The sequence below is a fragment of the Prionailurus bengalensis genome, chromosome A3 (assembly GCF_016509475.1).
Source record: "Prionailurus bengalensis isolate Pbe53 chromosome A3, Fcat_Pben_1.1_paternal_pri, whole genome shotgun sequence".
NCBI classification, from domain to species: Eukaryota; Metazoa; Chordata; class Mammalia; order Carnivora; family Felidae; genus Prionailurus; species Prionailurus bengalensis.
In genome coordinates, this window is record NC_057354.1 from 132818331 (window position 1) to 132842711 (window position 24381).

At 46.8% G+C, this 24381-nt stretch overlaps 1 protein-coding gene and 1 pseudogene across 1 annotated transcript in view; one reads left to right on the forward strand and one right to left on the reverse strand.

The window, feature by feature from the left end:
• The first annotated feature begins 16438 nt into the window (after positions 1–16438).
• NOL10 (nucleolar protein 10) overlaps positions 16439–24381 on the forward strand; it is a 90357-nt gene continuing 82414 nt past the window's right edge. The window contains exons 1-3 of the mRNA XM_043604542.1: positions 16439–16629; positions 19622–19667; positions 22141–22239. Coding sequence (XP_043460477.1) covers positions 16564–16629; positions 19622–19667; positions 22141–22239 — 211 coding nt within the window. The 5' untranslated portion in view covers positions 16439–16563. The remainder of the gene's footprint in view (positions 16630–19621; positions 19668–22140; positions 22240–24381) is intronic.
• On the reverse strand, positions 20432–20589 carry LOC122467457 (annotated as a pseudogene).

The window sequence follows — 24381 nt, forward strand, 5'->3', positions numbered from 1 at the left end:
CAGATCCTCTGTCCCCACTCTCTCTCGGCCCCTCCCCTGCTCACGCGCGCTCTGTCTCTCTCTCAAAACTAAATAAACTTTTTTTTTTTTTTTAACGTTCTTAGTGCTGAGTAGATGCTCAGGGAATATTTTTTCGATCACCTAGAGCACGGAGCTTAAATGCCAGAGACTGCTTGGACGATCGGGGGAAGCTGAATGAGAGTTGTTTTTCCTCTTCTTAAATCTGTTCTGTTTTAGAAATGTTAAATGGTTTGAAAAGGTCGCGAAGAGATAACACCGTGAGGACGCAGTGGCTATGTATGTCAAACGTGAGTGACGACGTGCTTGCTTCGTTCGACAGCACAAACACTAAAGCATGATGACCTCCACCGTCATTTAATCATACTCACAAGATTGAAAATTGGAGACAGCAGAGATGCCCAGCAAAGAGGGTTGGGGTGGGCAAACCAATAATGGTCTGATCGTGCTGCCATTGAAAATGTTTTAGAGGACAGCGAGCGACGTAGTCAAGATTCCAACTTTGTAAGAGATAATACGACAAATACCATGCATGTGTATATATATCCCTTTTTTATTTTTTTATTTTTATTTTTATTTTTTTTTTAAACATTTTTTTTTATTTATTTTTGGGACAGAGAGAGACAGAGCATGAACAGGGGAGGGGCAGAGAGAGAGGGAGACACAGAATCGGAAGCAGGCTCCAGGCTCTGAGCCATCAGCCCAGAGCCTGACGCGGGGCTCGAACTCACGGACCGCGAGATCGTGACCTGGCTGAAGTCGGACGCTTAACCGACTGCGCCACCCAGGCGCCCCTATATATCCCTTTTTTAGAGGAAATAAACACATTTCCTCTAATGTGTTTATTAGAGGAACACATTAGAGGAATGTGTCTCTTTTCCTTTGACCTTTGTGTTTTCAACTTTTTAATAGTAAACACACCATTTTTTAACTCAAGAACAATCCTGAATGATATCGGGGTGAATGGGCAGCCATCCACCCCACCAGACATCAATTACTAAAGCGCGATAATGTCCCCACATTTTCCGCCTCCTGTTCCGAGCTCTGAAATCTCCCATCCTGTCCCGTCCCTGCCCAACTCTTCAGCTCAGAAAGTCAGAGAGAGACTGCCTTCTTTTTCTATTTCTTTCTCCTGATCCTCGTAATATTCTTTTGGGCATCTGAATATTCCCATCCTATCTTTTAAAATTTTTTTTTAACTTTTTTTTTAGTTTATTTTTGAGAGACAGAGACAGAGCGTGAGCAGGGGGGGAGGGCAGAGAGAGAGAGAGAGGGAGACACAGAATCCGAAGCAGGCTCCGAGCTGTCAGCACAGAGCCCGACGTGGGGCTCGAACTCACAAACTCTGAGATCACGACCTGAGCCGAAGTCGGACGCTTAACCGACTGAGCCACCCAGGCGCCCCTGAAGATTCCCATCCTCTGTTCTTGGAAATGCAGTGCGTGATCCACATTTGATTCCGGGAGGCCGGGAATTTAGGCAATTTTTATCAGCTACATTGTTTTGTTTATTAGTAGTAGTAGTAGTAGTATTAAACCTTTTCTTATGATTAGTTACGTATTTATCTCTTGAGAGCTAAAGTTTAAGTGCCCTGAATTACCTTTTCCCGACTTTTAAAAATTGAATTTTATTTTATTTTATTTTACTTTATTTGATTGTCTTTCACCTCTCTGAGGAAATTAGTAAAGGCCTGGCATATAATAAACATTGAAAGCTTGTTAAGCAAGTATTTGTTATCACCAAAAAAGGTGCTCCCAGCTTTGCTACAATCTTTAAAAACATGAGCCAGAATAGTTCCATCTGTTCTGTTCTTCAACCCTTCCTTTAAGCAGCTTTCTCACCACCAGTCCAAGGCGTGCCCTCCAGGTCCTACCTCCAGAGTGCACCTTGCACCTGACCTCTTTTCTTCTTGTCATCTCCCTGTTCTGGGCTCTCATCCCCTTTAACTCCCGTCTCCTGTAGTGGTTGACTCACACTTGGCTCCCAAATGTGTCCATCCAGAACCCCAGAATGGACCTGATTCGGAAAAGGGGCCTTCGCAGGTGTATTCACAGATGTAAGTCGTTAAGGATATCAAAATGATATCATATTGGATTTAGGGTCGGCTCTAAATGCAACGACCGGGGTCCTTATAGGAAGAGGGGAGGAGACAGAGACACAGGGAAGAGAACCAGGCAAAGACAAAGGCAGAGATTAGAGCGATACAACTACAAGCCAAGGAAGACTGAGGATTGCCGGGGCCACCAGAAAGCAGGGAGAGGCAAGGCAAGGTCCGCCCTAGAGACTTCAGAGGGAGCACGACTCTGCTCACACCTTGGTTTGGAGCTTCCAGGTTCCAGAACTTGAGACAACAAATCCCTGTTGTGTTAAGCCCCCCAGTTGGTTGCACTTTGCTAAGGCAGCCCTAGGAAATGAACACATCCCCTTAGAGCCCAGAGCTGTGGTTCATAACACGTATCAGATCACATCATCACATCTCTGCTCAAAAGCCTCCAACCGCTTCCCATTGCTCTTAAACTCCAAAACCCCGTTTCTCATACAGAAGGAAAAAGTTATAAATATGGAAAAGGAGAAAACTAGAAGAAACCCTGTGTTGCTGGATTGGGACTGGAAGTGTCAGTAATGAGCTCCTAGATTGTAAGGTGGATGGACGGATGAATGGATGGATGGATGGATGGATAGATAGACAGATAGACACACAGACAGATTCTTTCCTAGCTCTGTTCATTGAGAGAGCCTAGAAGCACTGAAAACATCAATAGTCCAAACCTTGACTTCTAAATATCGTTGTCCGTGAAAAGGAAGCAGGGAACCGGGGAGGAATGGGTGATTCCAGAGCTGGAATGGGGGGCAGCAAAGGGACATAACGTCTTCAACTTACTCTCAAACTGTTCAAAGTAATAATAACATATATATTATATATACAGATACAGGTATCTCTCTCTTTTTTACATGTAGTCTCACCATATAGCTACATCTATGGAGATTCCGTGGGCTATTCTATCATTTTGTTGTTTTTTTTTTTTAAATTTTTTTTTTCAACGTTTATTTATTTTTGGGACAGAGAGAGATAGAGCATGAACGGGGGAGGGGCAGAGAGAGGGAGACACAGAATCGGAAACAGGCTCCAGGCTCTGAGCCATCAGCCCAGAGCCTGACGCGGGGCTCGAACTCGCAGACTGCGAGATCGTGACCTGGCTGAAGTCGGACGCTTAACCGACTGCGGCACCCAGGCGCCCCTATTCTATCATTTTGAAACTGTATTACAATAAAAAGAAAATCTCCCTTTGCAGGCCTCCAGGTCTCCAGTCGGTGGAAGTGAAGAGAGGGGTCCTGTTCCCCACCTCTACTCACAGCCTGGCCCTACTCTGTGCCCTGAGGCCACTATCCCTCTATCCCTGTTCATTGGGTCACCACAGGAAGCCAGAGACCCCCAGGTCAACGTTCCCTTCTCACCCCTCCTTCTGTCCATCTTCTCATCCCTCTTCAAGGGCTCAGCCCCTGTACCTGTGCCCCCAGAAACTCACATCCCTCATCGGCAAACCCTTGGTGTTCCGACTCCTTTCCGTTCTCCCTCACTTTCTTGTGCTGCCCTCAACCTGGCTTCCCCTGAGGCCGCTGTTGTCCTCAGAGCTCTCTCAAGTGGAGGCTTCTTTTTGACCCCACACCTGCTAGCACGGGGTCTCTAGTGGGAAGTAACCTCTCTGCTCCTTCTTGCCACTTCCAGCTGCTTCTTCCTCGATCCCCCCCCCCCCCACACCTCTCCCCAGCTTTGAATCTCTGGGTGCCTCATCCAATGGAATTTTTCTGCGTCCGATGGAATAGAAACATTTTCTAACTGTGCTGCCTTCCCTAGGTGGTAGCCACTAGCCCCGTGTCTGTTGGGCACTTGAAATGTGGCTACTTTTACTAAGGACTGGAATTTTACATTTTATTTAATTTGGGTTAATTTTAAGTTAAACAGTGACACATGGAGGGTGTCCGCCATATTGGACAGTGCAGCTTAGACGTACCTCCCGCTTCCGCTTACCGTGGTGATCTACAGACCCCCAAGGCACATCCTCTTACTTCCTGAAGCGTTCAGTTCCTCCCCTATTCTCTCCATGTCTACTCCTGCCTTAACGCCTCGTGAGGCCACCAGATACTGAAATGATTCTGGCCACACCCTGGTCTCCTGTTTCTTTGAACTCTTCTCCTTCAGTTGATGGTCCATGCCATCAACTTTTACTCCACGAGGAGCCTTTTACTCCCGCCTTTTACTCCTGAGGTCTTTAGCCTTTGTCATTACCACTGACTGGGACCCCTCACTGGTCTCAACACCCTGTGTCCCACTCTCTGACCACTGTAAAAGCCAACGATAAAGGGTCTGAAGTTTTCCTATTGCCCAAAGAGAAAGCAATCTTTCCCGGCCTCCCTCCCTTTCCTTCTATCAGAGCATTTGCTGGAGAAGAGTGTGTGTGTGAACCCTACCTCTATCCTTTTGACACGTGTATAAATCCTGTTTAAAGCTACAGAAGCCTCTGGCCAACATTACCACCCGGAGAGGCTTTTCTTAAGGCTTTAGGAGCCACCTCTTTGGAATGTAAATATCAAGATACCTTTCTGTTGCTGCTTGTCATAGAAATATGAGCAGTTTTATTTTTTTTCCTTTGGATAAAGGCAGTTAAGAACACAGATGGCTACCTCAGTTACCAGGTGGATTATTGCCCCCCCCCCCAACACTACTACCCTATTTTCCTAGTACCCTACCTGTCCACCCCACCGGGACCAAAATCCATCGGTCCCGCCATTGCCTATCACCCCCCACCCCCGGTCATGCCCTCACTTCCCTCCTTAAACTTTACAGTCCATATTGTATCTACCCCGGTGCTCACCCTCTCCGTGCTCTTGACACGTCCTTGCTGTGCTTTATTTGATGGCCCCAAATCCAACCCTGGGAAAATCTACCTCTCCACCAGCCCTGTGCCTGTATCCTACAGCAGTAGGTGGCTGGAGAAAAACACAGGACCACACTGATTGATCTTGAAGGAAACCCAGAACATGTCACCCCAAGGTATGCCACTTGGCTTATTGACCGTTTTGAATTAACGGGACTTCAGAAACAGCAGGTGCAGGAAAGACACTATGACCCTTCTTCTTCCTAAAAACAGGTGAGAAAACTCCCTTGTGAAAGGTGCCCTCCCTGTATCAGGAGGAAGGGAAGATATTCTTATCATCAGGGACAGAGAGCTGGGAGCCAAGAAACCTGTACCGACAAGCTACTTAAACTAACCCTTCTCTTCCTGGTTGCTTCTTCACCGCTTATGACACCTAGTCTGTCATTTACTATACTCCCTTGATCCATTTTGTCTCCCATTCTTCCAGACACCTATTCAAACTCTCCTCTCCGCCTGTGTTCAACTTCCCTTCCCCCGTCTCCCCCCTCAGCAGAGAACTTTGCTAATTCTCTGAGAAAGGGAAAAGCATCAAAAGACAGCCTCCACAAGCCCCCATTACCAGCTACAGAAATGAACTCGAAATGGATCATAGACCTAAATGAATATGCCGAAGCCATAAAATCTTCAGAAGAAAACATAGCAGTAAATCTTTGTGATCTTGGGTTAAGAAAAAGTTTCTTAGATATGACACCAAAATCACAAATAACAGAAGAAAAATAAATTGGAGAAGTAAAAATAAAAATAACCTCTGTGCTTCAAAGGATGTCACTAGAAAATGGAAAGACAACCCACAGAACAACAGAAAATATTTGCAAAACATACTCGATAGGGAACTTGTGTCTAGAATTTATAAAGGGCTCTTCTGAACTCAATGATAAAAAGACAACCGTGGGCAATGGATCTGAGTAGACATTCTCCGAAGGAGATATACAGAAGGCCAATGAGCATATTAAAAGGTATTCAGTATCACTAGTCACTAAAGAAATACAAAAAAAAAAAAAAAAATCACTATGAGGTACCACTTCATACCTATGGCTATTATAAAAAAGAAAGAAAGAGTGAAAGAAAGAAAGAAAGAAAGAAAGAAAGAAAGAAGAAAGAAGGAAAGAAAGAAAAAAGAAGAAGGAAAGAAAGAAAAAAGAAAGAAAGAAGGAAAGAAAGAAAAAAGGAAGAAAGAAGGAAAGAAAGAAGGAAAAGAAAGAAAGAAAGAAAGAAGGAAAGAAAGAGAGAAAAAAGAAAGAAAGAAAGAAGGAAAGAAAGAAAAAAGGAAGAAAGAAGGAAAGAAAGAAAGAAGGAAAGAAAAGAAAGAAAGAAAAAAGAAAGAAGGAAAGAAAGAAGGAAAGAAAGAAAGAAAGAAAGAAAGAAAAAAGGAAGAAAGAAGGAAAGAAAGGAGGAAGGAAGAAAACCAGTGTTGGTGAGTATGTAGATGAGTTGGAACCCTCATACACTGCTGGCGGGAATACAAAAAGGTGCAGTCAGTTTGGAAAACAGTTTGGCAACTCCTTAAACATTGAACAGTTACCGGATGACTCAGCAATTCCACCCCTATGTACATATCAAAGAAGTGAAAACACGTGACCACACAAACACTTGGCCATACGTGTTAATAACAGTATTATTCACAATAGCCCCAAAGTGGAAAGAACCCAGATGCCCCTCAGCTGATGAAGAGAAAAGCAACATGTAGTATATCCATGCCGTGGAGTACTATTCAGCAGTGAAAAGGAATATGGTGTTGACACAGGCTTCAATGTGGGTGACCTTGGAGACATGACGCTAAGTGAAGGAAGCCAGTCACACACACACACACAAAGTGCATTAAATGATTCCCTTTATATGATATATCTAGCATAGGCCAGTCCATTGGGCAGAAAGGAGGTTAGAAGCTGCCTAGAGCTGGGGGAGGGGGGAGGCGAGGGGCGGGGTGAGACGGGTTGGGGAAAAATGGAAAGGGACAATGGATATGGAGTTTCCTTTTGGGGTGATGAAAAGGTAAACCAATTGTGGTGATGATTGCACAACTCTATGAATATACCGAAAGAAAAAAAAAAAAAACCCGCAGTGAATTGTACAGTTTAACTGGTGAATTGTATGGTATGTGAATTATATTTCAATAATGCTATTAAAAAAATAATAAAGCAGCTGCAAATACCACATGCTAAAAAAGGTAGCCTAAAAACAAACAAGCCTGCTCAAGCATGACCTGCCCGTGACACCCTTCCAGGTCCCTGTTTGGGTTTCCGTACTGCCTGGTGTTTCTCATCCGTCTGTGACGGTTTGCAGCGCATGAGGCTGTGGCCCTTGGTTACTCACGTGTCCCCAAGGCGGCGCTGTGAGCCCCTGGAGGCCGTGAGTCACTCCTCACTCTTCTGTGGGTCAACAACACCCAGCACGGTGCCTGGCACAGAGTGGGTTGCCAGTAAATGTTTGTTTAGTAAAAGTGGATTCTCGTAGTTTCTCTTGAAAAACATTACATTTCATAAGTCTATCCATCAGATAGTTAATTATTTGATACACATATATTGTTCACTTGCCGCGAATCCCACAGCCTCGATTCGTACACAGCTGATACACATTGCCGGAACTATCGTTCTGAGATGCACGCTGCGCTCAACTTCCGGGGTCAGGGATGCCAGTCTCGGGATGCTTGACCTCTCTCTTGATCTCAACATCGCACAGCCAACATTTGATAAAATAGAATGAACTAACGTGCCGCCTTTTTAAAACACGTCACGGTTTTTAAGGTGTGTTCCTTTGGAAACTGAGCAGCACCACCCTAGGGAATTTTTCGTTTGATCTTTTTAAATTAAAAAAAATTTTTTTTAACGTTGATTTATTTTTGAGAGGCAGGGCGGGAGCAGGGCGGAGAGAGAGGGAGACACAGAATCCGAAGCAGGCTCCAGGCTCTGAGCGGTCAGCACAGAGCCTGACGCAGGGCTCGAACCCACGAAGCACGAGATGATGCCCTGAGCCGAAGTCGGACGCTTAACTGACTGAGCCACCCAGGTGCCCCGATCCTGGGGAATTTTGAATGAGCATGTTCTAAAGGAACAATGACTCTCCACGGGCATGGAGGAGCAGCAGGAAATTTCCACAAGTCTCTGCTTTATGGAAGCCTGCCGAAGCCCTGCGCAAAGTAAAACGGTTCACATTCACACCCCAACTTACAAAGTGGGGCTTGCAAGGCGTTAGTAAAACTAGGGGTGAAATCTCTAGGCAAAGCCCTTGTGGTCCAGGCTGGGTAGGAGCCTGAGCCCCGTGTCCGTGGGCTTGGAGAGGCCCTTGGGGACCCTCATTTCTTTGACCAGCCCCGTCGCACCCTGCAAACTTCCTGGTCATCCCTGCTTTCTCCCACCCTGCTCTCCTCTCTCTGTTCTTTCCAGAATGCTCTGCATCCTCCCTCTGGTCCTGAAGCCTCAGGGATCCTGGGAGCCATCTTCCAAGGCAAGTAGACAAGCCGCATGTCAACCATCCTCGTTCTCCCCCCGGGGCCCTCCCCTGAAAACATTCGTGGGGGAACCGCTGCTGCCACACCAGATGCTTCCAAGACTGTGACCGCGGAGAAGCCCCTCTACCCTGACATCCGGCTGACCACCCCCCCCCCCCGCCCCTCCTAGGAAGGGACGAGAGAAAGCAGACATGTGTCCTATGATAGGTGCTCAGGGATGACGAGATCCACCAGGCAAAGACCCTTGTCTGCCTGCTTCACTGCAGGGTGAGGCTAACCAGCAGTATTTCCCGAATGAATGAATGAATGAATGCATGAAATGTGATGAGTGATGAGCGAGGGAAACGTCATCATCTGGCCCCTGCCCCTGCCTCCGAGAAAACTCGGGCATCTGACTTTGGTGCAGTATTTCTCTCCAGCCCAAGACAGGGTGGCTTGAGTGTCCCCAGGGACAACGTCCACTCCCTGCGTCTAGGCTCCTGGAGCTCCCCCACCCCAAGGCTCTTCCCTTTGTGTCTTTCAGCTCCCACTCCTGCGGCCACACCCCGCCCCTTGTCATCACCTGAAACTGCCCCACCTCTGAAATCTTAGATACCACTGGCCCACACAGCACAGCCTACGGTCCTCCCCGCTCCCCTGCCCGGCTCCCACTGCGTGTCGCACGGCACGCGCACGCGGGCACGCTCACATGCACACACATGTGCTCACGCGCACACCTCCGCCTTCTCCTGTGCTGTCACCTTCTTGTTTTGCTTCTTTTCCTGCCAGGCCTCACTGTCTGAACTTCCGTCACGTCTGCACCCTCGTTCTCTCCTGCTCTGCTCTTGCCATGGATCACCCCCTCCCCTCCCCGGGTGCTCAGCAAACCCTTGCCTTGCTCCTCTCTAACTTCTTCACCATCTCCACCTGGCCGCTAGGTGGCGCTGGAAGGGGCCACACAAATCTGACCCGCGCTGCCTTTGGCACCTGACGTTTTCCTCGGCTCGCTGGCCCCTTCATTTATTCCACAGCTATGCACCGAGCACCTACCACGGGCCAGGACAGGTGCTGGGGACCGAGTCGTCAACAAGACAGGGCGGGTCCCTGCTCTCAGGGACCTTACCCGCTTGGGGGGGGGGGGGGGGGGGGAGACAGTAAATCGATACATAATTGTCAAGGAGATTCAGCCAGGCTAGGATCTCCGCTCTCCAGGAATCCCTCCCTTGGGCTTTGCAGCCTTCGTTGTGTACATGACCTTGCCTCTTATATCCCTTCTAATTCTCCCAGCCTGTGGATGTTTCACCCTGCACACCCCTTGCTCCCACCCCCGGCTGTTTTTTCTTGTCTCCGAGGATGTGACAGGTCCCTCCTCTCGGAGGCCAGTGCCACCACCTGCCCACAGTGACAGACCATCTCCCCCATCAGTTGCCCCCCCCCCCCCCTTTCCTTATCCTCACATGTTCCTTGAACCATCCTACATGCTTGTGAGATTCTGTGTTCTTGGGCGTAGCGACGGTTCGTCTCAATTGACTGTATTCATTGTCAGTCGTAGACATCGCGTGCCGGTGACCTCGTTTCAGATTTGGGGTTATTATGACGAATGCTGATGTGAACATTCTTGTAAGTGTCTTTTGGTCCCCACATGGCACACGTTGCATCGAGTATGTGTCTAGGAGTGAAATTGCTGGGTCCTCGGGTTTACACGGGTTCAACTTATGTAGATAATTCTAGATGGTGTTCCCAAAGTGATTGCACTAATTCCCACCTCCCCCGCCCTGCCCCCCGGCAACGTGTGAAACTTCCGGTGGTTCCACATTCTCACTGATACTTGTCAGTGAGTATTGTCAGGATTTTTAGTTTTAGCCTCTTGGATATGTGTACGAGGACAGCTCATTGTGGTTTTAACCTGCATTTCCCTGAGGAATAGATATATAGAGGACACTTTCATGTGCTTATCGGTCATTATCATACTAATACATTTTTATTAGATTTTTTTTCATTATTGAATTTTAGGAGCTCCATAAATATACTAGATACCCATCCTCTTTGGTAAATGTGTTGTGAACATTTCCTCCGAACTTGTCTTTTGCTTATTCATTTCAACTATGTCTTTTGACGACCAGAACTTTCCGGTTTTGATGATGCCTAACTTATCAACTTCTCTTTTATGATTACAGATTTTTTTGTGGCCTAAGAGAGCTCTGCCTATCCCCCAGGTCACAAGATATCCTCCTGTGTTTCCTTTTAAAATCCTAATGTTTCGGGGCGCCTGGGTGGCGCAGTCGGTTAAGCGTCCGACTTCAGCCAGGTCACGATCTCGCGGTCCGTGAGTTCGAGCCCCACATCGGGCTCTGGGCTGATGGCTCAGAGCCTGGAGCCTGTTTCCGATTCTGTGTCTCCCTCTCTCTCTGCCCCTCCCCCGTTCGTGCTCTGTCTCTCTCTGTCCCCAAAATAAATAAACGTTGAAAAAAAAAATTTTAAAGTAAAATGTTTATTTATTTATTTGGAGAGCAAGGGAGCATGAGTGGGGGGAGAAGGAGGGAGAGAGAAAGAATCACAAGCGGGCTCTGCACCGTCATCGTGGAGCCTGACACGGGGCTTGGTCCCATGAGCTGTGAGATCATGACCTGAGTCAAAATCGAGGGTCAGACGCTCAACCGACTGAGCCACCCAGGCACCCCTTTCCCCAAAGTCTTTTGAAGAAAACACTTTGCACTTCTACACATTTTACACATTTTGCAATCGGGTTGTCAATTTCCACTAAAAAAACCCAGAAACGAACACGAGAAAAACAAAACCCCAAACCCGAAGACTCCGCTGGGATTTTGATTAGGCTTTCATTGAATCTATAGATTATTGTGATGAGAGTTGACATCTTCACAAAAAATTCTCATCTTGAATTATTTATCTATCTCTCCCATTCCCCCCCCCCACCTGTTCTTATACCACATACTACATCCAGAAAAGTTGAGAAAACAGTATTTTCAACAACTCACATACCCATTCCAGAGATGAACAATTGTTAACACCTTTGGGTAAATTTCTCTTTTGCAAACCTAAGTCTCGTCTTCTTCATTTGTAATATTGGAAAAAATTAAAAAAATTTTTTTTCTTAATGTTTATTTTTGAGAGAGAGGGAGAGAGAGTGAGAGCAGGGGAGGGGCAGAGAGAGAGAGAGGGAGACATAGAATCCGAAGCAGGCTCCAGGCTCTGAGCATTCATCAAAACGAAGAAGTTAAGGGGAGCCTGGGTGGCGCAGTCGGTTGAGCGTCCGACTTCGGCTCAGGTCATGATCTCACAGTTTGTGAGTTCGAGCCCCGCGTTGGGCTCTGTGCTGACAGCTCAGAGCCTGGAGCTTCAGATTCTGTGTCTCCCTCTCTCTCTACCTCTCCCCTGCTCATACTCTGTCTCTCTCTCTCAAAAATGAATAAACTTAAAAAAAAAACAACTGAGAAGTTAACACCTGGTACGATACTATTTACTAAACTATAGATTTTATTCAGATTTTGCTAATTCTTCCATTAACGCCCTCTTCCTGTTCCAGGAGCCAAAGCAGGACACCGAGTTGCATTTAAGACTTAGTTCTTGGGGCGCCTGGGTGGCTCAGTCGGTTAAGCGTCCGACTTCAGCCAGCTCATGATCTCGCGGTCCGGGAGTTCGAGCCCCGCGTCAGGCTCTGGGCTGACGGCTCAGAGCCTGGAGCCTGTTTCCGATTCTGTGTCTCCCTCTCTCTCTGCCCCTCCCCCGTTCGTGCTCTGTCTCTCTCTGTCCCAAAAATAAATAAACGTTGGAAAAAAAAAATTAAAAAAAAAAAAAGACTTAATTCTTCTTAATGTCTTGCTTGAACACGTACAAGTAAACCCGGCTAAAGTTTATCGTGGTTTTAGTTCTCGCGTCACTGCACAGCAAAACAAACTTCCGCATTATTTTCAGGCAAAACGTTAAAGGTTCACACCAGTGTAATTCAAATTAATTTAATATGGTGGTTGATACCATTTTGATGAAAGCCATCTGCCACTTTGCTAAATGAGCTGCATGAATTCTTTTGCATTCCGGGCCGCTACCTGATGGAGTTGATTCGATTTTTTCCATATACGTACTCTGTTTGAACGACCATAACACCTTCTTTCCCACGGCAGGCCATGACATCGTCGGACTTCTGCTTGGCTCAAACTTGTCCCTATCATGTTACTTCATACCAGCCACCTCCCCTTCTAATCACTGAGGCAAGGCAATAAAAGGAGTGACACGTGGCACCAGTGAACTGTAAACTTAAATGCAAACTTGGCATTGACACTGAATGGTAGTACTCTCAGGAGATGGCCAAGCAGATAATCAGATACGCTCATGTTGGGCTGTTAAAAAGACCGTCATTGAAATACAAACCCCTCTATTTCTTTGAGAATACAACTGTAAGCCCCGGCTTAAGAAACACTGCAGTGAGATTATATACAATGTTCGATGAGAAACTTAGATATTTGAAGACCTCCTGGGGATGGAGAAGAATGAATGGGAGTTACTGAGGTTTGTAGAGGGAGGGAGTTGAAAGAAGTCAGAAGAGTAGATGTGGAGGCATAAAGAGGTAAGGGGGGGGGGTCTTGTACTTTTCAAGCTGTAAGTAATTCAGCTTGGGGAGTGCGGTGGGTGAGGGGCTGGGTGGGAGAGGGGCTGGGGAGGGGCAGTATGACGTATGGCGATAGGAAGGCCAGAGAGGCCAGCAAAGGTGTGCAGATGTGTTCTTCTAGGTTTGGGAAGAACTGAAGAGTTCTGAGTCGGAGTGTGGTGTGATCCGATTCTCCTGTTAGAGATGATTTTGTCTCCCGCGGGAGACAGAGACCAGGAAAAAAGGATTACGATGGGCCAGGTGAGAGAGGATGAAGGTTTGAACTCTTACAACAACAGTGGGAGTAGAGAAGAGTGGGTCTGACATCTGACAAGTAGAATGGAAAGGATTTGGGGATCGATTGGGCGTGGAGGCAAAGATTGAGAGAGGGATCTTGAACGTTACTCGAAAGTTTCTGCAATGGCACCGAATAACAGGACACGTAAGTTATTTGGAGCCGAAATTTGGCTCCTTTTTTTTTTCTAATTTTTTTTTTTCAACGTTTATTTATTTTTGAGACCGGGAGAGGCACAGCACGAACGGGGGAGGGGCAGAGAGAGGGAGACACAGAATCCGAAACGGGCTCCAGGCTCTGAGCTGTCAGCACGGAGCCCGACGCGGGGCTCGAACCCACGGACCGTGAGATCGTGACCTGAGCCGAAGCTGGACGCTCAACTGACTGAGCCACCCAGGCTCTCCGAGACACAAGATGTTTAAATGGATGTGTTTGAAACCATAATCATCTGGAATAGAGATCTGCTGTTTTTAATATTACCAAAGGCCAAGATGTAAGGATCAAAGAATTAGGACTTTGGGTCAGGATGAGCAGTGATAAATTAATCGATTCATTTTTATTAAGGAATACTTATTGAAAGTGTGCCACCTACTAGGCATTGGTTTGGGCCCAGAGAACCCAGAGATGAATTAAGGCTCAGGGTTGCCACCAGGTCAAGATGGAGGGGGTGGTCAGACAAGTACTTTACAGCCCGCAGAGATAATTGCCACAGAACTGCTTCAAAATTATTCAAAATCACCCAAGGATGAGGGAGTGGTGAGGGTGTAAATGAAACATGATGGGTCGTGTGTGCGTTGTTGAAGCTGGGTGATATATACAGGCGTTTCACATACTATTACACTTTGGGGGCCCCTGGGGGGCTCAGCCAGTTGCTCGTCCAGCTCTTGATTTCAGCTCAGGTCATGACCTCACAGTCCGTGGGTTCAAGCCCTGCATCGGACTCTGCACTGAGTGCAGATCCTGCTTGGGATTCTCTCTCTCTCTCTCTCTCTCTCTCTCTCTCTCCCTCTACCCTTTCCCCAGCTCTTTGACTCTGTCTCTCTAAAATGAAAAAAAAATTTTTTTAATCTAGCAAAAAGATATAATGGCCACAAAGTTATTTATGCAGTACAGTGAACACATAGGAGACTGAGCAAGGTGTTCAAAAGGTGAGTTTTGAGGAGCTGGTAGAATCTGGATATAAGGAGAAATGGAAGGCATTGCAGAATCCAGATTAGCGGAAGCAAAGATTCAAAACTAGAATAATGAAACCAGTACTAATGAAAGAGAAGGCACATTTAGGAGTCAGTGGGAAATCAGATTGTCTGGTGAAATGGCCTTGGGCCCTTAATTATCAAAAATTAGTACAGTAGATCTATATATCTTCTAACACATAGCACTAAGTGAGATACTATTGTGTTTTACAATCAGTGGGCTTTTACAATACATTCTCGAAATAATAGAAGTAATCATTTTTGCACAAAAGTATTCAAGATTTCTTGGAAATCATCCTGCATATTTTGGAAAATAAGTGCTTTCTTTTTTTTTTTTTTTATAAGATTTTTTTTTTAATTTTTTTTTTCAACGTTTATTTATTTTTGGGAGAGAGAGAGACAGAGCATGAACGGGGGAGGGGCAGAGAGAGAGGGAGACACAGAATCGGAAACAGGCTCCAGGCTCTGAGCCATCAGCCCAGAGCCTGACGCGGGGCTCGAACTCACGGACCGCGAGATCGTGACCTGGCTGAAGTCGGACGCTTAACCGACTGCGCCACCCAGGCGCCCCACTGTGCTTTCTTTTTTTATGACTTGCTTAACAGACCTATTTTACGATTCTTATGAACCCATGACCTCTCTACCGTGGCATACTGCCTCCCCAAGGAGGTTTCCTGCATATTTCCTCAAAGAAACTCTCAAGCAGAAGATAGAATCTGGAGGGGAACTTTGAGGACAGTTACAACAAAAACAAAATTGCTAAAGCCCCACAGAAGCCCTCGCCTTGCCATGAACTAATAAAAGCCTGTGCCCCAAATGACCCACCTCAGCTACAGGTAAGGGACGTGAATACTATGTTACAATTTTAAACGGACACGTTTGACTGCTGTTAACCGACATTTTCTCCTTAGGTTTTCCTCTGAGCGGAAAATTCTGCACTTCTCACAGCTAGGCAGCAGTAAAGGCAGTTCTCTATGCAGTTGGACAATCAACAGCCTGTGAACTTTCTGAAAATGATATGTAGTCAGGGGCTGTGTCTGTCTGTCGTTGCTGTCACACACGTGTCTCAAAAGACATCAGGTTCCAAAGCACTTCACCCTTGATGTCGACTCCTTTAAAAACAAAAGCAAAAACACATTTTTAAAAAATGTTTATTCACTTTTGGAGCCAGAGTGTGAGCAGGGGAGGGGTAGGAGAGAGAGGGAGACATGGAATCCGAAGCAGGCTCCAGGCTCCGAGCTGTCAGCACAGAGCCTGATGTGGGGCTCGAATTCACGAGCCATGAGATCATGACCTGAGAAATCGACGCTTAACTCACTGAGCCACCCAGGCGCCCCGACTACTTCTTTATCGTTTTCTTTTTCCTTAGTTTGCTTTTTCTTTTCTTTCGCTCCTTTGTGGATGAGTGTCGAACAAATCTAGACGAAAGTAACATTAAAAAAAAAAAAAAAAAAAAGGTTGAGAGAGAGGGGGAGAGAGAAAGGGAAATTCTCCTAAGCAGGCTCTCAGAGCCGGGATCATGCATGACCTGAGACAAAATCATGACTTGGACGATTAACTGACTGAGCCACCCAGGCACCCCCGCAAGTAACATTTTTATACGTCAACTTTAAAGAGCACTTATTTGTAATGTAACGTTGCTGAAAGAAACACGGTGGAGGAGAGAAGAAACCACCCTGAATACTCTGGATTCGCCCAGGGGCTGGATGGGTTCCCTTGACCCAGCTCCCCAGGCCACCGGTCGCCGGCCTGCACCGCCTGCCCCACTCGGGCGGCGACACTTCGGCCAGGATAGCGACCCCAGGAGAGTGTCAACGCACGCACTGCGCAGGGGAGACTGCGCGGCTCCCCGCCCTCCCGCACTCGGGGTGGCCTGGCCAGAGCCCCGCCCCCAGCCGCTCCATTCCATTCGGCCACGCCCCCTCCTCCGGGAACTGGCGCAGTTCCGGCGCCGCGAGTGCGTCATCAGCCGTCGCCAGCGCCGCACGCCGCCCAGTCGCGCCGGGGACACGCTGCGGTTCGGGTGCTCGCGTGTGGCGCGGGGAGAGGGGCTCGCGGAGGAAGGTGGGTCGCCGCTGCTCTGTCCGGCCATGCAGGTGTCCAGCCTCAACGAGGTGAAGATTTACAGTCTCAGCTGCGGCAAGTCCCTGCCTGAGGTGAGGCACTTCGGGGTCCCCCGCCTCTCGAGGCAGCCGCCCCTCTCCTCGGCCCTGGCCTCCGTGTTAGCCTGGCCCTGGCCGGCCTCTGGCTCGGGGAGGCCCGGGGGGCAAGTGGCCGTGCCCGCGGGAGCTGGTCGGTGCCGGTCGTCGAGGACACTGCTGTCCCCGCGCCAGAAGCTGGGCGGCGGGTGATCAGGGGCGATGAGCTTCGCTGGAACTTTTGCAGAGTTCTCTAGAACAGGCGACGCGCGTCCTTTGGGGCTTCTGGGGATGTTCCCCGCTTCTGCCGCACCGAGGAGGAAAGCGTGGACAGATGGGTTGCGGGCATTTCTCCCCCATTTTAATGTCCACGCATCAGCTGTTTGTTGGATTCCTATTGTATGGCAAGTTCTAGAGATACAGCAAGTGAGCAAGAAAACCCACACAGACTTTGCACCTGCAGACTTCTGTGGTGTAGAGGACAGTGTTTCTGAACCTTGCCGACCTTAACTTGATTTCATCGGGTCTTAGGACCTCAGAGTTTGAAGGAGCTGGGGAAATAGTGATTCTTTTACAGTCGTCTTCTCATGTTTAAGGTATGCAGCAGATCCAGCGATGGCAAGGGTGAGTTGTCCAAGCTCACACATCTATGATCTGCGGCTTGTTTTTTTTTAAATTTCTTATAAGCGATGAGCAAGCCTCTGTCCAGGCACTGCCAGTGGGAAGAAACTTCTAGCAGAAGCTCATTTCCATTTTAAGATTACTTGCTAGATACTGGTGTTGAAACTTGCGATTTTGTAGCATGCAGCTGTTAGTTCCACTCTTGCCCTTAGAAATCTGAATAAACGAAGAGCTGTTTCTTCTTCGCTGTGCCTGCCCCCGAAAGATCTGGAGTCTGTGATTAGAGTCTGCCTTTCTTTTCAGAATTCAGGCCAGCTAATTCCTCATCTTCCGACTCTTCGTCACACAGCATGATCTTTCTCGTTTTGGTCATTCTGCGCATTTGTTGAGAAGTAACTACGTGCCGGTAGCCCTGTTCTGAGTGTTGGGATACATGGTGATAAGTTTCCCTGTTGGGGGAAAGGAGAAGTGAGCAAACAGGAAGACAGCTTCGATGAATGGACTAGAAGAGAGCATTGTGAATTTAAGAAACAAAATTACATGAACATATGGGAGGGGGAAAAAAGAGAGAGGGGAACAAACCACAGAGACTCTTACGATAGAGAACAAATTGGGGGTTGCTGGAGGGAGGTGGTGGGGGGATGGGCTAGATGGGTGATGGGCACTAAGGAGGGCACTTGTTGGGATGAGCGCTGGTGTTATATGTAAGTGACTGATCACTGAGTTTTACTCCTGAAACCAATGTTATGCTGTATGTCAGCTAACTAGAATTTATCTCTTTTTTTTTATTTAAATTTTTTTTTCAACGTTTTTAATTTATTTTTGGGACAGAGAGAGACAGAGCATGAACGGGGGAGGGGCAGAGAGAGAGGGAGACACAGAATCGGAAACAGGCTCCAGGCTCTGAGCCATCAGCTCAGAGCCCGACGCGGGGCTCGAACTCACGGACCGCGAGATCGTGACCTGAGCTGAAGTCGGACGCTTAACCGACTGCGCCACCCAGGCGCCCCTCAGCTAACTAGAATTTAAATAAAAGTTGGGAAAGAAGAAAGAGTGTTGTGGCGAAGGTGGTCAGAGAATGTTTTGGATAAAGCCTTCAGGGAAGGCCTCTCTATAAGAGGTGATAATTTGAGCAGAAACTTGGATAATGAAAAGACGGGGAACGAGTTTTCAGTGTTGAGAGAACAGAAAGCGTAAATGTCCCCAACTGGGAATGCCCTTGGCATGTTGGAGAAGCCGAAGAGGCGCGGGTGTGGCTGTGGCATGCTATGGGGAGACAGTGGGGGCAGGTAAGGCTGGAGAGGTGGGCCTTGTAGGCTCAAGTGGGAAGTTAGGGTGTTCCCGCCAGTGCCGTTGGAAGCTTTCATCCGAGCTGCTTTGTGCAAACGACTGTGGCCGGGGAGGCCTCACGAATGGGGAGGAGGTAGCTAGGCCTCCTGAAAGACTTGGGCTTTAGAATTACGCCGTCTGCTAAATTGAGCTACGTTAATTTCAGAAGAAAATCTGCTCCCAGAGGTGCCTGGGTGGCGCAGTCAGTTGAGCGTCTGACTCTTGATTTTGACTCAGGTCCCGATCCCGAGGGTCATGGGATGGAGCGCGAGTCAGGCTCCACGCTGAGCATGAAGCCTACTTAAGATTCTCGCTCTCCCTCTGCCGTTCACCTGGTTTGCGTGCTCGCTCGTGCTCTCTCTCTCAAAAAAAAAAAAAAAAAGATCTGTCAGTGAGTATGACTTAAAAGCATCATTTCCATATTATCAAGTGTCAGCTATTTGCTTAATGATCTAGTTTTGTTCCTTGTAAAAAATATGCTCAAGAAACTTTCTCCTTTTAATGGTTTGCTTTTTAATATTTGACCTAAATAAAGTTGTTCCATATGTTAGTGGTAACCCTCCTAATATTTGAGGCTTATTACTTTCCCAGTGAATTCGTTTTCTCTTGGGTAAAACATAGTGGTTCTAAAATGTCTAGGGGCGCCTGGGTAGCTCAGTCGGTTAAGCATCTGACTTCAGCTCAGGTCATGATCTCATGGTTTGTGGGTTTGAGCCCCATGTCCGGCTCTTTGCTGTCAGCACCTAGAGCCTGCTTTGGATTCTGTGTCTCCCGCTCTCTGCCCCTCCCCTGGCTCACGCTCTGTTTCTCTCAAAGATAAATAAACACTAAAAAAATAATAAATAAAATGAATAAAATGTATTGTCTAATATATGTAAGTGTATACAAGAAAAAAAAAAAAACCCGGGGGATATGTTAACAGGGTTGGGATTATAGAATCTTTTCACTTCCTCTGTTAATATATTCCTGTAACGTTTTAACGTTTTTAATGTGAGCACTTTGGTAAGCAGGAAAGCAAAGTAAATCTGTTTTAAAATAAAGTCTCTTCATTTTCTTTAAGTGGCTTTCTGACAGGAAGAAGAGAGCACTACAGAAGAAGGATGTCGGTGAGTATGTTTCTCCCCACCCTGGCTACGTGCACGACCTGTGCAACAGTGCTTTCACACATTTGTTACCATATTTAAGTGGAGGTTGACAAAGATACAGGGCAGTTAAAAAGTGGGAAATAAACTTTTTGCCCTTTTCCTTCCTAAAAACCTTTCGCGGTGGTTGATATGTTCCTGGTGGGTGTGAGGTTGAATTCTACCTACTTAAAATGAGTTAGCCTGTTAACGATTTCACGGACAGTAGTGGAAGAGACAAGATTCCTGGGTCGGAGATGAGAACCCCAGCTTGGCACAGCAGATGGCACGAGCGTCGGCGTATCTCTGCCAGCTCCCCTTGCCCTGAGTCCCACAGGGACACTCAGCACGGCCCAGGTGGCTGCAGGCACACGGGGTCTGTGTTGCAGCTGAGCCACACCTAGCTCGGGAAGTCCGCTGCTTCTGTAGCCGCAGTGAGCAAGCCTGCCGTCTGTCCAGAGGAGACACGTTCCCTTACCCATCAGGGTTCTCGGCCGCGCAGACACCCCTGAGAGATGGCTCAGGCGAAGGCGCGACCGGGGCACGGCAGTCTTGCCGGACCTAGCAAGGTGGGCGGGGGTGCGGGAGACCCGAGGAAGGCGTCTCTCCTAGCAGGGCCGTGACTGCTTTGTTCTCCAGCACGTCAGCATCTTTTTCATAAAGGATAATTGCAGAAAATTTACATTCTTTAATTTATACTGGCTGGGAAGAATAGGGAAAGATAGAAGATCAGTTGTTCTTTTGAGGGAGGGGCAGATCGCAGCTCCCGGGCATCCCACCGTGTAGGTGGGTCGCCTTGTCACCTTAGGGGCGACCTTTATGCGCCCGGATGTTCGTCTCACGTTAGCTGCCAGAATTCGGGTGTCACACTGAATCGTTCTTTTCCGGATTCATAAGTTTAAGGCATTGATCAGTTTTGTTTCGAACAGATTTTTGGCAAATTTTCTCCATTACAGCTTGTCACATGTGAAAGATGATTTATCTTTCCATATATGTTGTTTAAATTAGTCTCTAAAAATCAAAGACTAAGGTGTCGGAAGGGATTTCTGTGTGTGTGAGATAAATACCCCAAGGCAAGCATCTTGGAAGAGGCGGCTTTGTGTAGATAGTTCTAAAGTTAGAAAACGGAAACTTTGAATCCAAGGAAAACAAGAACTGCCCCTTTCGTAATGTTCACTGATTCCGATTTCTTCTGACCACTCCCCCCTCCCCCACGTTCTACCCAGTGGCCTAGAGTGTAGAAAAGAGATTCAGATTACTTAGAGGAAAAACTGTTCATCAACCCTTTCTCTCAGCCCATCTCAAAACTATCATGTGTCTTTCATATTGAGTGGGCCATTCCTACTCAGTTGGTTTGAATCTTATATTTGGGTTTAATTTAATAAGCAAGGCAGTAATGTGCCATGGAGTCATAAATGGTCCTTGCAGTAGACACATTGTGTGGATTGTAGAAGGGAACCAGGTTTTGTGAGAGTCCGTGTTCACGCCTTTTGATCCAGAGAGATTGCTCTAAATCTTAATCCAGTCTGGGTCCTCTTGACTCAGAACCCTGGTGCCAACAGAGGCAAAGTCAGCTTGCCAGCAGTTTCTTACATAAACTTAGGATTTTGAAGATTTAAATTAAAAACAATTTTTTTAATGTTTGTTTTTGAAGGAGAGAGAGAAAGAGAGAGACACAGAGCGTGAGTAGGGGAGGGGCAGAGGGGGAGATGCACAATCTGGAAGCAGGCTCTAGGCTCCAAGCTGTTAGCATGGAGCCTGACGTGGGGCTCGAACTCACAAGCTGTGAGATCATGACCTGAGCCGAAGTCAGACGCCCCACCGACTGAGCCGCCCAGGCACCCCTAAACTTATTTAGGAGGAAAAAAATGGTAAGATTTTTGTCTCAGCCGTGACTGAGTAATGATAGTGGTATAATATTTGTTGTGTTCCCCCCTTATCTGGCTCTTGAAACTGGATGTTTGATATACCACTGTGGACATTTTTTTTTTTTTTTCAATTAGTGATGATACTTTTTAAAAAGTAAAAAATACTGGGGTGCCTGGGTGGCTCAGTCGGTTAAGTGTCCGACTTCGGCCCGGGTCACGATCTCACAGTTCGTGAGTTCGAGTCCCGTGTTGGGCTCTGTGCTGACAGCTTGGAGCCTGGAGTCTGCTTCGGATCCTGCGTCTCCCTCTCTTGCTGCACCTCCCCCGCTCATGCTTGCACTCTGTCTCTGTCAAAAATAAATAAAAACTTAAAAGAATTTTTTTTAAAGTAAAAAATACTAAGCTTAGAAAGCTAAGGTATGAGCTAAGAAAAAGCCTTCCTGTGTGATGGGTGGGGCTGTATTCCGAGGCTTGGAGGCGCTGGGACATTGTTGACCTGTTCAAGTGACTGTTCTGCATGCTGGGTCTTAGGAGATAAAAAAAATGAGCATCTGGTCGTGAAATCAGTTCTTTACTTCCTGTCTTTGCAGATGTCCGTAGGAGAATTGAACTTATTCAGGATTTTGAAATGCCTACCGTTTGTACCACTATTAAGGTGTCAAAAGATGGACAGTATATCTTAGCAACTGGTAAGCATGTTTTTGGTTATGACTTACGTACATTTCCTAGCAGGAAATGCTAGTGTGGGAAAGGTCGCTTTTTTTTTTTTTTTTCCAACGTTTATTTATTTTTGGGACAGAGAGAGACAGAGCATGAACGGGGGAGGGGCAGAGAGAGAGGGAGACACAGAATCGGAAACAGGCTCCAGGCTCCGAGCCATCAGCCCAGAGCCCGACGCGGGGCTCGAACTCACGGACCGCGAGATCGTGACCTGGCTGAAGTCGGGCGCTTAACCGACTGCGCCACCCAGGCGCCTCGAAAGGTTGCTTTTTTTAATTACCTTAACGTTTTAGCATAAAAATTTTCAAACATACGGAAATACTGGAAAAATTGTAAGGTGAACATCCTTTTACCCACCACCTAGATGCTCAGTAGTATGTTGCTGGATCATATCTGTCCATCTCTGTCCATCCATCAATCCATCCTTTTTTTTTAATCCTGTTTTTTTGTTTTTTTTTAAACATTTATTTATTGCTGAGAGACAGCATGAGCAGGGGGAGGGGCAAAGAGGGAGGGAGACACAGAATCCAAAGCAGGCTCCGGGCTCTGAGCTGTCAGCACAGAGCCCGACGTGGGGCTCGAACCCACAAACTGCGAGATCATGACCCGAGCCTAAGTAAGATGCTTAACCGACTGAGCCCCCCAGGCGCCCCCATCCCGTTTTTTGATGCATTTCAGAGCAGGTTGCAGATACCAGTATACTTTTCCCATAAATACCTCAGCATGTGTACCATTAACCAGACCGTATTTATCTACGGCTTTTCTTTTAGGTAGATTTACATGCAGTGAAACGCACAGATCTTTTGAGGAGTTTTGACAGATGCATTCACCTATGTAGGCGAAACCCCAGTTAAGATCTAGAACTTTCCTCTCACCCAGAAACTTCTTTCATGCCCCTCACAGTCCATCCTGATCCCACCCATGCACCGGCAACCACTGCTCTGTGGGAAACTTGATGTAACTGTAGTCACACGCTGCATATTCTTTTTATGTGAGATCTTTTTTCTTAGGTCTTTGAGATGCGTCCATGCTGGCACAGGTGTCAGTGGTTTTTTCTTTTTACCAAATAGTATTTCTTCGTAAGAATGTACTAGAGTTTATCCGTCCATTCTCCATTTGCTGGACACCTGGACTGTTTTCATTTTTTAGTATTATTAATAAAGCACGGTGGACAATGTTACACAGGCTTGTTTTGGAGGACATTGCTGGGCCGTAGGGTAGATGTATGTTTCGCTTTAATGAGCGGCCACCAGACTTTTTCCAAGGCGGTCAAGATCATTTTACATTCCTACCAACAATGAATGAAAGTTCCGGGAAGGGTTGCTTTTAACATAATTTTCTGTGTAATGGACTAATATTTTTTATGCCACTAGCATTCTATATTAGTAGTGTTTATTCGTTAGTATCAAAAAGCCCTGAAATATAGGTAACTTTTAACATGTTATAATTTAGAAGAGCATTATCCAGTGTGTGTTTTGACTGTGATCGTGGTACCTAAATCCTGTGTATTGTGCACTTTTTTTTTTTTTTGCTGACTTAACATTATATCTATTTATATCTCCTTTCCAAACACTTGCTTTTTTGACAGAACTTTTGTACATCTATATGCCAGTCTCTTTTGTTCCGTGCTGATGATTGTCTCACTAACACATTGCTTAGTCTCCAGTTCATATGTATGAATTATATATACTGTATATGGTTTAAATATGTAAACACTTATATAATATATAACATGTGTTATGTGTGTATATTTGTATGTTATACTGCATAACCATTAAAAAATTTTTTTTTTGTTAATGTTTATTTTTGAGAGACAGAGACAGCATGAGCGGGAGAGGGCAGAGAGAGAGAGAGAGAGAGAGAGAGAGAGACCCAGAATCTGAAGCAGGCTCCAGGCTCTAGGCTCTGAGCTGTCAGCACCGAGCCCGACACGGGGCGAACTCACGAGCTGTGAGATCATGACCTGAGCTGAAGTCCGACGCTCAACTGACTGAGCCACCCAGGCGCCCCCTACTACATATTATTTTTTTTCAACGTTTTTTTTAATTTATTTTTGGGACAGAGAGAGACAGAGCATGAACGGGGAAGGGGCAGAGAGAGAGGGAGACACA